At 31.7% G+C, this 16,892-nt stretch overlaps 1 protein-coding gene across 4 annotated transcripts in view; it reads right to left on the bottom strand.

Annotated features, from left to right (window-relative positions):
• CACNA2D1 (calcium voltage-gated channel auxiliary subunit alpha2delta 1) overlaps positions 1 to 16,892 on the bottom strand; it is a 521,838-nt gene that overhangs the window by 64,970 nt on the left and 439,976 nt on the right. For 3 of the 4 annotated variants that reach the window (XM_060157195.1, XM_060157198.1, XM_060157197.1), the window contains exons 13-19: positions 15,167 to 15,245; positions 14,220 to 14,269; positions 12,979 to 13,068; positions 9,026 to 9,103; positions 7,060 to 7,134; positions 6,714 to 6,788; positions 3,441 to 3,497 (exon numbers count right to left, since the gene is read on the bottom strand). In XM_060157195.1, the coding sequence (XP_060013178.1) occupies positions 3,441 to 3,497; positions 6,714 to 6,788; positions 7,060 to 7,134; positions 9,026 to 9,103; positions 12,979 to 13,068; positions 14,220 to 14,269; positions 15,167 to 15,245 (504 nt within the window). The remainder of the gene's footprint in view (positions 1 to 3,440; positions 3,498 to 6,713; positions 6,789 to 7,059; positions 7,135 to 9,025; positions 9,104 to 12,978; positions 13,069 to 14,219; positions 14,270 to 15,166; positions 15,246 to 16,892) is intronic. The other variant, XM_060157196.1, reaches the window with a different exon arrangement.

Raw genomic sequence — 16,892 nt, 5'->3', positions numbered from 1 at the left:
TGGGATGTGAAAGGAGCAAAATACAGCCATGTGGATAACATATTTGGCAATAAAACAAAGGCGGTGTGTAAGTAATATACATTATTTGTATTCCATAAACAATAAAATTATATGAGGGAAAATGTTTTAAAAATGTTTGAATTTGCTAAGGAGAACAAACTCTTCTAAATTTATTTTTCCTTCTTCAAATGCATAAAGAAAAGATGCAAGTTTGCTTCATGTATTTGAAACTCAGAAATTTTACAATATATTTTAATGAGTCAAATATAGTCAATTTTGTAAGATAAAATTTATGGTAAAGTCATAAGGATTTTAATTAAGATTAGCTATTGTGATTGAAGTCTAACTTGAATAATAACCCCTAGGTTCACTAAATACTGTTTTCCTGCTTTACACGTCCTACTGCTGCTTCTTGCTGGTGTGTAATAAGAAATCAAATTCACTATGGAACAGGCAGATTATTTATTTACATAAACATATCAAATGAAACTGTTAACCTGGTAAATTTACCTCACATGACATTCAAAAAATTTCTCAATCATACAATGAGGATATCAAAATATCTGATAAACAAAAATATACTATCCTCTTATAACACTTACTAAGTAATGTAACACTCCATAGTAGAATTTCAAAGTTCACTAGAACATAAAATCATAATAGGTGTCTATTATTTTACAACTGTAAAAATTTAGAAACTGATTTTTAATATTTACTAAAATAAATACCATCAATATATGATAACTAATTAGACAGAAGTAATAAATAGAAATTATGCTGTATTAGTGCAAGGTCACTGGAATTTTAAAAATTTCAGCCTCACAGGCTCTTCCAAAATACATTCAGATCATTATTTTAAACAATGTTTTAGTAGGGCTGACTACCCAAGACAATGCCAATAATTAAAAATGTATTAAAATTAAACATATTTATTTCAAATGCTGAATGACACAGTATACATGGCATGTATTTATTTTATAATAAAGACAAAAATGCCTTCAAAGAGTAGCTCCATTTAAATAATGAAAATATATGATTCCCACTGGTTTTGATGAATGGGGATTCTTAAAGGCAAATTAAAACAGAAAACCCAACTGTGTCTGGCATTTTTATTAAGAAAATATTCACTGCTTATGAACTTCATATCTAGATTCACAAGGTTCTAGAATATTGAAAGTAAGTATTAGATTGTTCAATAGGTGAAAATACTGATCATTGTTTAGGCAGCATCTTATTGGCTCAGAAGCAAATACTCTTTGGAAAAGTAATATTTTATAAGAAGAAAATAAAAATCAGCATTGAAAATAATTCTAGTCCTCTGTTTAAAAGACAAAACTGAGAAAGTTTCTATCAAAAGGATACTCTAAAGCTGACAAATTATTCTGAATTGCTTAAAGTGTCATGAAATAAATTATCTTTACACAAACACCCTCACATCAGTATTAAAATTTTAACTCACCACAAAACAAAGTCAAAATAAAATGATAAAATATAAACGTAAATAAGAATATTATCTTACATGCAATGGATAATGCATAGCATGACCAGACCCAAACAGCATGCATGGAGGAGGCATTATCAGGAAGAATTGGCAATATGAAGATCACGTCCCAATCCAACATACAAAGACACAGACAGGAAAAGGAAATCATAAAAGAAAAATGTCAATGCATCACTTGTACTTTTTAAATGGCAATCTGGCTGACCATTTTTTAAAAGACTCATTACGGGTACAGTGATTGAAAAATTCAAAAGCAGAACTCTTCTCATCAGAAAGCACCAAGAGAGGCTGGAGAACTGGAATCCAGTCCCTGCACTCCCAGTACTTTTGTTTGATGTTTTAAATATCTAACAATTCTCATTTGTAAAATTTGAATATCAACTGATATAAAGACCATACCATTTGTGGAACTAAAATAAAAGGCACAAGGCAATGTTGTTAAATTTTAAATTGAAATAATTAGTAGTTGGTATTATTAAAAATACTACATAGCTCAAAAAATATTTTCCAAGTTCAGACGTCTTGTGTGGTTGCTAGTTTGCCATTTGGAGTTTCCTTGGAAGGAAAACAAAAACAAAACAAACCATTTTTCAGGTTGTTTATTTTTAAATTATATCACAATATTTACATGCAATATTTGAAAGTATGGCAAAACTAAAAATTCACTAAAATGTACATGACTGCAATGAGTATAATCCAAGGTAATCCACAAAAAGAAACATGCAAGAGGAGTAACATAAAACAATTTAATAAATCAAGAAAAGACATAAACATAATTTTAACCTCCACAGGAATCACAAAAGAAATGGAGACTGATGCAACAACACGAAATTCAGATTGTCATAGAATTCTAGAGCTAGAAGGAAACTGAAGCTTCTATTAATCCATTGGCTCTGTACTTTAGAATTACCTGGGAACTTTAAAACTATTTCAGAAGCCCGGCTCCCATCCCTGGTCAAATTAAATCAGAATTTTCAGGAGATGGAGCTGGGGATCGATATATGTATTCAATTTCCTAGGAATATACTGTGTAGGATAGGAAACAATTATTAGTCTAATCTTCCTGCTTTTCAGATGAAGAAACTGAAGTACTATGGCGTTTAGTGAACTACTCAAGGATATAGTGTTGGCTATAAGTAGAACAAACTGGAACTCAGTTCTACTAATTCATAGCTTAATGATCTCTTAATATCACACTACCTCTCCATTATAACGTCACCAACTTTTTAAAAGAAATGATAGGATTACACAGAAAACCTTAAGTCACATTGAACTTTCTCTGAAATTTTGAAATGCTCTTGCTAAATTCTACTAAACTACAGGAAGTATCCGTTTATGCTGATTATTTTTAGTGCACTTATAGAAATAAGCATACATAGAATAATGTTTAAATATGTTGCCATCAGAGAAAAGATTTTGTAGTAAGTTTGCCAGATAATATTTATTTGCAATTTTGGACATTTTTAATTAGGTGAAGGGAACTTCCTCTAACTGCTAATCTGAAAATACACTTAGAAATCCAAAGAAATTTTGGGTTACATTGTGTGGTTTATAGAAATCATATATTAGAATTGTATTTTTATTTCCACTAAGAAGTTAATTTTACAAGCAAATTGTTAGGATTACATGGATTTGACACTAACTTCACAATATATAATAACAAATCTATTTTTTAGAAGCCATTTAATTGCGATTACTCTGATTATCATTGTTATTACATCATTTGCTAGCAATCTTTAGTCAGCAAATGCATACCCTCTGCCATTATTAATAACATTTTTGCTCTGGCTTATTGAGAAATGATGCTCATCTCCATCTCATGCTCTGGAAGCTTGCTGTCAGGAAAGGCAGCATTAATCATATGCTTTTAGGAAGAGAAGCTTAATTGCAACTCTGATTTAGCAAATTTGAAGGCACTGCTAACTTCATTCACAGTTACCTGAACATTTGGTCTCCTTTTTCTTAAATTAATTGTTGGTATACCTACACCAATAGGCTGAAGCAACAGAAAGGTGGTAATTCATCATACTACATATCAACATGGGTAAGCGTTCTATCCTGTCATCAATTTTGGTCATATATTTCCTTGATCAGAAACAGGTATCATCAAGCTCATGATGAGTCAATAAATGAAAGTTCAAAAATATTTTTAGTGAATAAAATATGTAATGCTAGTAAAAATGCTCAAACTTTTTTTTAGCAAAATGACTAATGTTTTCCTTTTATTCCTAGGGGAAAAAAAAGTGAGAATGTAGGAAATGAGAAAGATGGTTTGTCTCAGACAACTTCTTTGCTGATTTTATTTTATTTTTGGCCGCACTCCATAGCTTGAGGGATCTTAGTTCCCCGACCAGGGATCGAACCCAGTCCCACTGCAGTAAAGTGGCGAGTTCTAACCACTGGACTGTTGGAGAATTCCCTATGGTGATTTAAAAAACGGAAAAAACAGGAATTCTTTAGAATGTATATGATTCAAATGTGTTAAAATATAAATACGATAGGATATTAAAAGTCAGTCTTAAACGTTAAAATTTGTGCCTTTGTTAGTGACATCAAATGTTACATCCATGGAACAAATGAAGAATTCAGTCATAACACTGTAGGTTTATTTTAAATATGGACTTCTAAAATGTAAATTATGCACAATTTCCTTATACAATAAATATTTCTTTAGACTGATAAAAATGAGGTTTTAATAAGTATACCTAATCTGGTTATTTCATTGAAACACAACAGAGGAATTCTCAAATGCATTTTGGAATAAAGGAGGATACATAATTCAGCATTTGTCAAAATGTGGTCATGGTGGAGACTTTGAAAAGTCTCTCCGAGAAGATAAGTAATGATTCCTCAGAAAATTAGATATGCAAAAGATTCACAGCTACTTTATTTTCTGATATTCTTGGCTTTAGGACACTTGTTCTGCCTTCTATAAAGTTCAAAATTGTATTGAAACAATGTGAATTAAGAGTACAGTTTCAAGAAGAAAACAAAAGGCATTCAGCAAAGGATACCTGTGTAAGATTAGACTTTGATCTTGTTAAATAATAATGGATACTATGGAATGTAGCATTATTTTCCTTTATTTCTATTGGTGAATTTTGGATGCAAAAATTAAGATTAATTTTGTTAGTATACTCTCTAACCATATTGGTCCTCTGTATTTGTCAATTTCTAAAACAACTATCTTATACTATATCATCCTTTATCAGGTTCTTGTATCTGTCTGTATAGCAAGCACTGTCACCCACAAAAGAAATTATAATATTTAACCTGTTAATGATGAGAACTGATAAGCATACTAATTCACAAGCATGAATTTCTGAAAAAAATAATACATTGATTGTCCAAACATTTTATTTTTAATGGTTTTCTAAAACAATATTTTTTCTAAAAGTTTTTTCTGTTGCACACTTGCTTATAATAATCTCCTATGTTAAAAATATGAAAAGCTAACATAATCCTGAAGAAAAATCACCTGGGCTTTAATAAGAATTTCTAAAGAATTTATATTTTCTTTGTAACTTTACGAATTTTAGTAAATTGATTATTCCAAATATGAGTCAAATATATGTTAACAGCATTCAAATAGTAATAAAATACTTTCTACATAAATACTGATTATTAGTACAAGAATGTAGAAAAGGGGAAAACCCTTTTCAAATAATTACCTCTAAATGATGGTTTTATATATATACATCATACGTGATTATTCTAATTATTCTCTTTTATTTTGTCTATGACATATTTTAGTTCTTTCTGGGGAAGGAGTTAAGACTTACAATCATAAAATGTCCAACTACGTAAAAGTGGGATCCTTCACACCCTTCAGCACATTACATTATTACTGCATTTAAATCACTTTACTTACAGGAATATAATTTAAAATACACTGGATATACAAACATAATACAAAATAATACTGTAAATTTTAAAAACTCTTAAAAAGACTTAAAAATTTTCAATTATGGAAAAATCAGAGAATGATTAGGCAATCGTGAACAACTCTAAGAGGAACTTAACATGATATGTTTTCAAAGAGCTGTGATAGACTAATAATGTGAAAATATGCTTATACCACATTTACAATAAAATAACAACTTTAAAAATAATGCAGGGTGATCAGCAGCTACATATGATTAGCAAATATTTAGATCATGATGGATTTTATATGGAAATAAGTTCCAAAGTGAGAAATAAAATACAGACATTAATTAAAACCACTCAATATGTTTTTACATTCAATATTAATGGTTCTTAATTATTACTTTTTGAAGTTTTTAATGACCCAACTTTGTGTGTGTGTGTGTGTGTGTGTGTGTGTGTGTGTGTGTATGCACATACATACTTGTATGTGTCCTAAAACATCACTAACATTAAATCTCCATGCCTGGGGAGAAGGAAATAATATGCATAAATCTGTATATATTTCCATCCAGCATGGTTTAAAGTATCCTTAATATTATCTTCAAAGTTAAACAATAACTTGAAGATGCTTATAAATTAAAAATATATAAGGTTTTGCCAATTTTACTTCTGGATAAATAAAGTTTTTTACCTGTGAAGCATTAATGAAAAGTGAAATGAGTTGGATGAGACATTTAGGAAAGTATTTTATATCTTGGGAACATAGGCATAAAGATTAGGATAAAATGGTTCATGTATGGAATTTTATCACTTCCATATAACTCCCTGATTAATAAACCCTTCCCATTTCTGAAGCCCATCCCATTTGACTTTTTCTTTGTGAATTTCATACATATCTTTATAAGCCTGGCAGATGGAAAGGGGAGATAATTACCAGGAAAAAAAGGGCAATGCAAATGGCCTACGCATAGAGGAACATGAATAATGATCTCAAGTTCACACGTATCCAGGCCATCTCCTTCACCACCTACAGCCTAATCAAAATACCAAGTGGGATGTGTGAAGCTCAGGCCCAGGAGGTGATAATGGCTGCCTCTGAGATAGGAATATTGGTTAGCTGGATAGTGGATAGAAACATTTCAGAACTAAACAGGTAAGAGAAAACAAAAACTGTTTTCACACCTTCATATATTATAAACTGTGGTCTTGTCATCTATAACGTTACAGGTATAATGTTCCTTTATACTTAGTGCTGTATAGTGAATTTAAAAGTGACGAACCTTTTAAGAACATTAATCATTAATTTTACAGAACGCTAATCATTGTAAATAAATTATATACATACCTTTGGCTGAAGATTTGGATGTAATAAAACATAACCATTAGGATCAATTGCAAAATAATAGCCATTGGGGCACAGCTGAAAAATAATAAGAAACAACCTTAAAGATTCCTGAGTCGCAATCAGAAATCCACATTCTTTAAAAAAAATTTCTTAAATACATATTTTAAAGCATAAAGAAAGATAACGTGATATCTTTACACTCTTTTAAGAATCCTTTTAAATATTTAATTCCTTTGCTAAGATAACGGCACAAAATTTTTGAGAATTCCTTTTAAGTGCTTTAAAAACAAGCTAAATTAGTAGAGTTTTAAAACAGAAGTTACCAACAGAGTAAATTGCATCTTACTGTAAAACGTGGTGTCAGTCTTTTAATATCTTCCAAAGACACATCAACTCCCATCACACCAAGGATCAGCTGGTTCTATAATAAGACAGTAAAAGGCAGTGTATTTTCTACCGAAAATTTACATATTTCTACACAATTATTATATACGTTCATCCTTCTGCTTGACAATGGTTGTATTCTATACTAGCTTAAACATATATATATATGTAAGGGTGAGGCACTTTTGCTATCAACTTGCAATGATTCTCAGCTTTGATTATATTCCCACAACTGTATCATTATTTAGCTTAAAAAGTGAAATCTTGATGATTAAAGCTAAAGTATAAAAGACATAATGAAATTTTAAATTTGATACTTCTTGTACTAATACTTAATTGTTGTTTGTACAGTCAGCAGCTGTAGGGGTGTGTGTGTGTGTGTTTGTGAGTGTAAACTAACTTTTTGGTATGCTATGATTAAGAAATCACAAAAATGTCCAGTTTAAAGTTAATTAGGCAATATGGAATGAGAAAACCATGGATTTTTGCTGCTGATAATACCTGTGTATACGTGAAAAGTACAATATGTGACCTTATTTGTAATAAAACAGCAGAAATTCTTACAACACTATTTCTGGTTGCTGCTTCTAAATACCAAACAATGGGCATCACAGTTTTAGTTGCAAATCGAAAAGGCCATGTGGTAAACTGTTATCATAATCTTCTATGGGACATAGGATGTGAATGGTGTTAAAATTTAGAATCAGGAATTTTCATCTTAAATGTAATTATATAAATTATAAATCAAAACGTTACAAAAAAATCATAAAATCCAGTTAACAGTTATCACAAGAACATTTTAAATTTTGTGTAGGTGCACACAGAACGAGAAAGTCATGTCAACAACTGTGCTCTTTTCCCATGAATCAACCCTAGTCTGAGCAAGTACCCCAAATTCAAGCAATCCCTTAGATAATCTACATGAGAAGTTAGAGAATTACTCCCTCCTGAGTTATGATGACTAGAACCAGCAGATAGTTAAGAATGGTAATGGGCCCCCAAAGAGGAATGACCAATGTTTTCTATGGCCACGTTATTAAAATAAGGAGTTCCACTGACATTTATAGTAAGTGAACAAACAATACTTTAGTGCAACCGACTTCATTTCATTATAAACTGGAAATAAATTTCCCTCAAATCAGGAATGTCAACCGAACTATAAAATGAGTATTTAGCATTAAAAAATCTTAACTTCTCCCACATTCTTAAATTCCTTCTTATGTAAGCTAAGAAACAGAAATGTAAACCTACTTTTAAATCAAAAGTATTTTTAAAAAATGAGACAATTTAACAAGTACAAGAGACATATTTTTCAAAACCTGCAGAACTTCAAGTTGGTAGCATTATATTACATTGACAATATTACCAGCACTATAGAAATCAAGATTTTTAATGAAACTCATTAAGTATTCTTCCTGAATCGTAAAAAAAGAGAAAAAAATAATGAGAACTATCATTTAAATCAGATCCTTATGTTACATGACAATTAAAAAAACTATCATTTGAATGTAAGTTGGAGGAGCAGTGATTCTAAAAAGATACCTATACACGTGATACAAACATCACCATGGTTTTTTTCTTTGGATTTTTCTTTCTGAACTCCAAGGATATCTTAGATGCATTTAAAAATGTGCACACGAAAGTACTGTCCATTTATCATGTAATTACTCCCGGAGTCTGAACTTGTGTTCTCATCAAGTCATAGTTAAATAGAGTTAAGTTGAATGTTGGCTCTGGGGAACTGAGAACTTGACCTGCATTTCCTTTTTCCCAGGTGGTTATCACACAGGCAGCTGCTGCCTTTTACTTCCCGCCTCACGAGACAGTTACGTTGTATGTATTTCCTTATAGAAATATCTTATCCACACTGAGCTTCAACGTCATAGCTTATCATTTATTATTATTAATTTTATCAATTAACTTTTAACCTTTAAGTTTGTCTTATTTTCATTTTGGCCGGTTATGTTGAAGACCGGAAGAGTTCCAGTAATGACAAGTCCCAGTTCCTTAAAACAGATTCAGAGAGAAAAGTCAAATTAAAATTACAATTTAAACTTTATCATTCTGCATTAGTTTCTGATATCTGACAGTGCATTTTAGTTACTTTATAAACAGCCACAAAAAAATTAGTAATTGATTTTGAAAGCTTACTTTTTAAAAAGGCAATGAAATGCCTTAGAAATAAGCAGGATCTAGTAGGCAGTTCTTTAAGCATGCAACATCTAAAATAACACTCTTAAGACAGCATTACAAATAACTATAAAAATCAAATTACACTAAGCATTTCAGTAACCCTGCCCCTCCACTCTTTTTTTCATAGTGAGTGATAGTTCACCTAATACCTGGGACCACCATGAGCAGAGTGATATTAAAATATTGTTTCAGGGACTTCCCTGGTGGCGCAGTGGTTAAGAATCCGCCTGCCAATGCGGGGTACGTGGGTTTGAGCCCTGGCCCGGGAAGATCCCACATGCCGCGGAGCAGCTAAGCCCGTGCGCCACAACTGCTGAGCAACCCCCGCTCGCCACAACTAGAGAAAGCCAGAACACAGCAACGAAGACCCAATGCAGCCAAAAATAAATAAATTTATTAAAAGAAATATATATATATATATATATATAGTTTCAAATGATTTATTTAACCTTCCTTTTTGCTTCATTCTTAACTTTTTTCATGCCCTAAGCCAAAGGCTGCATGCTAAACCACAGATGTGTAGCAGAATAACATTATAAACAGAAAAAACATGCTACTGATACTGCATCTCTGGCATATTCTAGGTAAGTATACTATGATGTTCAAAAGAAGCAATATTGCTTCTAAATACTCTCCAAAATAAATAGTGATTCTTGACAAAGTGAAATGATGCAGACAAGACAACTGCAAGCATCAAATATGAAAGTCCAGTCATGAAGCCTTTTAGTATAATAAAAATAATTAAAATTAAGGAAATGACTACACGTAGTTGGCTGTATGATATATACATGTTGGCTTTCTACTTAATCCTAAGGAAGAACATGTGACCATGAAAAATCCTTAACTGAATATGCAAATTAATATTTGCAATGAAAACTGTCCACCTCAAAGAAAGGCAGATTACAGATAATTCAGAAACGTAGTATCCAAAAGACACCAAAATCCATGGATGTTCAAGTCCCGTATATAAAATGGGTAGTATTTGCATATAACCCATGCACAACTTCCCATAGACTTCAAATTATCTCTAGATAACTTATAATACCTAATACAATGTAAATAGTTGTAAATACAATGTAAATGTTATGTAAACAGTTGCCAGTGCCTGGCAAATTCAAGTTTTGCTTTTAAGAACTTTCTGAGATTCTTTTGTCCTGAATGTTTTCAATCTGCAGTTGGTTGTGCCTACAGACAAGGAACACACGGGTATGGAGGACCGACCGTATATGTATACGCACAGTTTTAAAAATGGTAGCATGGTATAAGATAGGGTATATATGGGTGCACTCTTTTTCTTTGCATAACTTTTATATTTACAGAGAATACCATAATTTGCTTCTCAATATGGTAACATGTGCTCCCCAAATGAGATACTAGTCTTCTAACATATTAGACAAATCTATGAACTTATTTGTGCCTGACTTCCATTTTCTCCCTCCTTCATTAAGCAGACCAAAAAAATTGTACTCTATTCCAAGGCACTGTGCAAGTCTCTAAAAAAGAGAAATAAAATAAGATTTCTGCCTCCTGGAATTTATTTGATGTTTAGTTTTTAGGGTGCAAATCTTTTCATCTCTCTAACATAAAGAACCTTACTTTGTCTCCCAAATAAAATGAACCCTCCACAATTTTGTCCCAGTCTTGGTTCTGTTCTCATCTCCCATTATCTCCAAAAGTGACTGAGGTATCATTCTTTCAATATACCCAGCACTTCTCCAATTTTCATACTGCACCTCCCTTCTCTGATTTCACTACTCATCACCAATTTTAGAAACCTGACCTAGACTCATATATTTAGCTAACATGACACCAGCTTTTTAACCTCACTCTACTCTATCCCCAAATATATGGCCTTCTTTCTTCCGATTTCCAGAGCTCTCTTCGTTTTTCTCATTATATTCATTACATTTTGTGTTGGATTATTTTTACCTTTTTCTTCTTAAAATAACTGTTAATTTGATCAGCATATATTTTGAATCTGCTATGTGCAGAGATTATAAACAAATACTTAGAAATGAAAGACGGGTCACTTTTTATTCTCAAGTCAGTAAAATGAATGCTCTGTATATCCACTGACTAGACAATTCATTTGCTTCATTTGTTTCCTTTTTTTTTTTTACACTTAGTTTCAGCTGGTAGAACAGCATATTTAGAACCCAAATCTCTTCCTAAAGTCATTTGTGCTATCAGTAAGAACCTCACCAACAAGGCAGACATGCTGGTTAATGAACTTCTGGTCATAGGAAATACAACAGGGCATAGTTATTGTCTCCTCCTATCATACTTTGTCCTGTGATGGATTTGGATACGTGAAACATTTTGACCATAGATTTAGTTGACCATGTGACCTTAAATAAATATGTGATGTCAAGGAGGAACACTGGACAGTAATTTTAGCAAGTGCTTGAGGTAAGCAAGCTTCACTTTATCTTTCTCAGCACGCAAGGCTGCTGCTAATAGTGCCTATTTTTCTTCTAACTTCCTGTGTATGTTTATTTTACAAGAACCAAATGATAAGTAATTCTAAATGGATTGCATTCTGCCCTTTGGGTTCATCATTGCATTCAGAAAAGTAGTATCAGCATATAATTGAACTCCAAGTAGGAAAAGGGTTACTGAATTAGCATTTACTTTTCAGGGCTTAATATTTTAAGTCTCTCCAATATATTACATTAGTAAAATTGTTAATAAAGTCTTCTCTAATTAAGTTAAGCGTATGAGTAAATCTTAAATATGATAATTACTATTGATAACTTTCATACCAGGAAAGTAAAAATTACATTAAAACATGATTTCCCAACTTTGGCCCTATTCATATTTTGAGCTGGATAATTCTTTGTTATGTGTGTGTATGTGTGTGTGTTGGGGGTGTGTGTGACTGTTTTGTGCATTGTGTGGGATGTCTAACAGCATCCCTGGCATCTATTCATTGGATGCTGGTAGCAACCCCTCCCTATTCAGTCATGACAATCAATAATACCTATGGATATTTCCAAATGACCTGAGGGGCAAAATTACCACCAGTTGAAAACCACTGCTTTGAAATTTGGCATACCTGTACTAAAATTTCTATTGTGTAGTGGACAGATTAACATGCTTTTATTTGTTATTTCACACCAGATTTGATCACTTCAATGGCTATTTCCGTAAATATTTGGGGTTGAATCTAAAGCAAGAAATTATATATGAAGAGGTGGTTAGGTTTGTGATTGTTCCAGGATAGAGTAAGATACTTCCTATTTAACTGCATGTACTTTTCTGAGTTTTGTTGTCTGGTTTGAGATATGGGGGATATACATGCTTCTGCTAGCTGAAGTCTATTTTAAAAATAACTTCTTCACAATTCCTGTTCAAAATCTGCAGTAATAGGTACTAATTTATGTGACTTTAGTATTATTTTACATAAAAATTCAAAAAGTTATCAAAATGGTCTTAAATTCAAGATTAGAGGTTTGAAATTCTACATCCTCAATGGCAATTGAAATATAACACTTTACATCTGTGGTTCTCCACTACACATAAGTCTACGTTTTTATGTAAATTATCTAAATTCTAGCGAAGAATGTTGTGATAGAAGGAATTTCGAAAGGGTTTCGTGAACAGGAAAAGAGAAATGGAAGCTAGAAAGAAATAGAAGTCAGCTGTGTGCTTTTGTTATGACAATTTTTGGTTGAACAGCCTAGCTTACCAGTGCATCCAGGTATACATTTGTCCACTGGACTTGCTTAGCTTTGTCTCCTGCTAAAACCATTGGTCTTCCCAGAACATCCAAATATTCCTATATATACATATACATAAAAAAGAGTTACGTGGTTGAAAACTAGAAATGCAGTGCTAAAAAAAACCCAAAAAAACTCCACAGAGAAAAAATTATCTAGAGTTAAAAATGAAGATGGGATCAAAATTATTAAGAAAGTTAAGCATATAATCATTCAATTCCTACTCTGGGTACTCGATAAATGGTATGTCTGCATACTTAGAATCAACAATATTTGACTTACATTATTTATACAATGTATCTACCCCAGTTTTTTTTCTAGTAACAAAATATTCTCTTTCTGAGGTCCAGCCAACAATAAGTGAAATAGGTTCCTTGTGAATTGTTTTATGTTAATCTAAACTATTTAAGGCTCTGTGATTTACTGGATGGAACTACACAAATTTGAAATAATAAAGCAGCCACGTACTTGTTTTCATATCACAGATTATTTGGCTGAAATTCAAAACTACATTTAAACATATCAAAGAATACATGAAATACTGTGCCAAATCTAGACATCAAGCTTAAATGCAGCTGCTGTTTCATTTCAAAATTCAATGTATTCAGTATTCGTTTCCACAAATGCCACGTTATCTGTGCTAAATTTTGACTTAGTTTATTTTGTAGACCCTCAGTTATGTTTAGAATTAATGAGTTTAAATAGCAATTTAGGAATATTTAAAAATAATACATATTTAAATTAACTTAATTGCTTCAATCTCCCTGGTTACTTAACAAGCATGTTTTCAACTGAATGGTTGTAGAAAAATCATCTCCTTGTTGTAAGTTGTAATAATTATTGTCTAATTTTCTATGTTGTACCTACAACTTGGAGAAACTCATTTAAATAATTTGCAATAGAACCAAGTTGAAATTATATGATGAGATTGTTAGTAAACTGATTTTATTTACTTTCTATTATGTTTTTAACATCTGAGAAGAAAAAATACTCATATATTTTTGCCTGGGTTTTGGATGTTTAAAAACACTTGGAACCTTAATGAAATGAAAACCAATACATTACCATGATACTCATCATTTTATTAAAAATGGAAGAGTATGAATCATTTATTCATTTTCACCCATTTTCTCCATACTGAGCATATTTAAAGCAGCAAGAAATATCCCAATTTGAAAAAATACTTTAAACAAGTCTTAAAAAACCATACCTGAGTATTGATTCTTATTGCTCCAATGGAAGGAATTTCATAATAATAACCTGAAATATATATATACAGATTTATACATATAAACATTACGATATAATAAAGTACCACAAAATTATTTTATGGCTTTGTAGGAGACACTGACCACTTCTAACTGAGCAAACACTAAAATGTCAACACCACTGATAAATCTGTAAAATGTCTGATGAATGTATTCTCATAGCAAATACACAGGCTTTATGAGAAATTTCACTACATTTCATAGATTGTATAAAACAAATGTTATTTTTCTACAAAGCAGTAGGGAACCTGGTATCATTAAAATTTTTTTCATTGAAGAAATTATTAAAAATACACAATGACGGGTATCTAACAATTATTATATTCATATAAAATACCTGCCTAAAAATAGCTTTCAGAATAAATCTACGTTCTTTTTATTGTCATGTGGCATTTTTCAAATAACATGTTTTTTTTTGTCTGAGTATAAAAGAAATATAGGTTCATTACACAAAGTTTGAATTATCTAGGAATGTATAAGAAGACATTTAAAAAAGCAATAATTTAACCACTCAGAGAAAAAAATGTGCATATTGTGTCACACTTCCTGATATCTAACTTGTACATAATTCAGATATTCTTTCATTCTTAATTCTTCATGTCAAGTTATATTTGATAAGCATCATTAGTATCGTGCAATAAAATATATTCCTTTATAAATGTACAATATGATCAGATGTCTGCATTTTTATGTAATGTAACACTCATATCAAAGTTGCTTATGTGTGTGTTTTTTTAATACAAAACACCTTCAGCATCTTATTCTTGCCTTGATTCCTATAAAAAATTAGCTATAACTTTAGAGTATTTTAAATGATAAGATGTAGAACTAACAACTACCAAATTCTTCTTCTTATAATAAAATGTGGTCAAGTAAACAGACTTGTTACCTTTATTTTCACAGGCCATCCACTGAATAGGTCCTCTGTCATAATTATGTTGACCAACTGAAAATGTGAATACACGTACCTGGTGAAATGAAAAATGGGTATCTGTTAGGCTGCATAAAATTTAATTGAAAGGCAAAACAAAAGAACTAAAAAAACATGTAAAAGCATGGTTTTCAGTTAATTAATGTGACAAGAAAAACTGAGGCCACTAAATCACTCAGGAAGGCACCAGAGAGAAACCACATAATCTACTGTAAATATAGACTTCAGTTACTAAATTTAAGTTAGTACTTGGGTGCTCGGCACCATATGTCAATCCTGTGGCAGGATCATGACTAAGGTTTCATTAGTAGAAATGGCATCTTGCAGGTTCAACCCAACTTCACCTGTCTCACTTGGTTAAGATACATTATTCACATATTTAGTCACTGCAAAAAAAAAAAAAAAAAAGTCCTATTTCATAGGTATGAGATTATAAAAATGTATATAGAAAGGCGGTCATGATACTTTTAGTTGCTTAGGGCATTACACTTAATGATGGTTTCACTACTTTCACGTCATAGAAATATTTAGGATGCACGTGTATGATTATGATGTTAGTCGTATTACTTACTTTCTATAAAAGATGACTGGCATATATGATAAATGTTTTAAGCTCCTAGCATTTTTAAAAAGAATCAAAATATTGACTGTTTCTAATATATAATATGCAAATGTTTAAAAATTTAATTGAGATAGTATTTAATTACAGTAATTTATATATTCATTGGAAGCCACTGAATTTAAATAGTATAAAAGCATAGAAGGTAAATTCAATGATGTCAATAAGTATTTAATAAAATAGCTATTTGACTTATCGATTTTTACCAATTTAGTAATCTAAGTAAACAGGTACTCTAAGTTGATCATTTTAGCTTTTTCTGAAGATAAACATGCAGAAAATCACTTTTCCATGAATTTATGGTCTGGTTTGAACTATGTTAACAGCTTTTCCCTAATTCATGTCGACTGACTGTTTGAATTGACATTTTCTAACTGTTTCATCTTTTGCACAACTGCAGAGCACATATCTCAAAAGAGATTTCACATCTGTTCTCTGTTCTTTTGCGGGTCTTGACTGCACCGAGATCACATCATGACAATCCTTGCCCTAAAATGTACATCAGGGATATTGTTTCACTTGTAAAGTTTTACGTGAGCCACCCTTAGGTCATCCGGGTTTGCCTCGGCTAGTTATGTAAGAAGCCATACGTCAGAGTTTTAATCACCTCAAACTGTAAGGACAAATGACTGGCTCTAGTTTAACAGAAGCTGGTGACACCTACCTCTCTCTCTCTCAGTCCCTCAAAATGTAAAATGCAGTCTCATTTCCTTAAAATCTTCAACTGGTTCATTTTGGGGGCTATGTATTTCAATGTAGCGTCACTACTTACATCGTAAAATTTACTCCTAAATGGAAATATTTTTATAAACAGGTTGGCAACCCTACTAACAATTCAATTTAACTGCCATACCTTAAAAAACTGTCACGTGAATTCAGGGCAGGGAAACAATCAAGATGCTCCAGAAAGCACTTGGGGATGGCTTTCATAATTAACATTTGAAAGCATGTCTCACACTTTCAGTTTAAAGCACTGCTTTGTCTGGTCGCTCCTCTTACCACGACAGCGTTCCAGTAAAATGTTTTCCATAGAATACTTTTCAGTACAAAGAAATAAATAATAAG

Source organism: Lagenorhynchus albirostris, chromosome 8 (genome assembly GCF_949774975.1).
Source record: "Lagenorhynchus albirostris chromosome 8, mLagAlb1.1, whole genome shotgun sequence".
NCBI classification, from domain to species: Eukaryota; Metazoa; Chordata; class Mammalia; order Artiodactyla; family Delphinidae; genus Lagenorhynchus; species Lagenorhynchus albirostris.
Note: the sequence above shows the minus strand (reverse complement) of the source record. Positions and strands in the feature narration are given on the sequence as shown.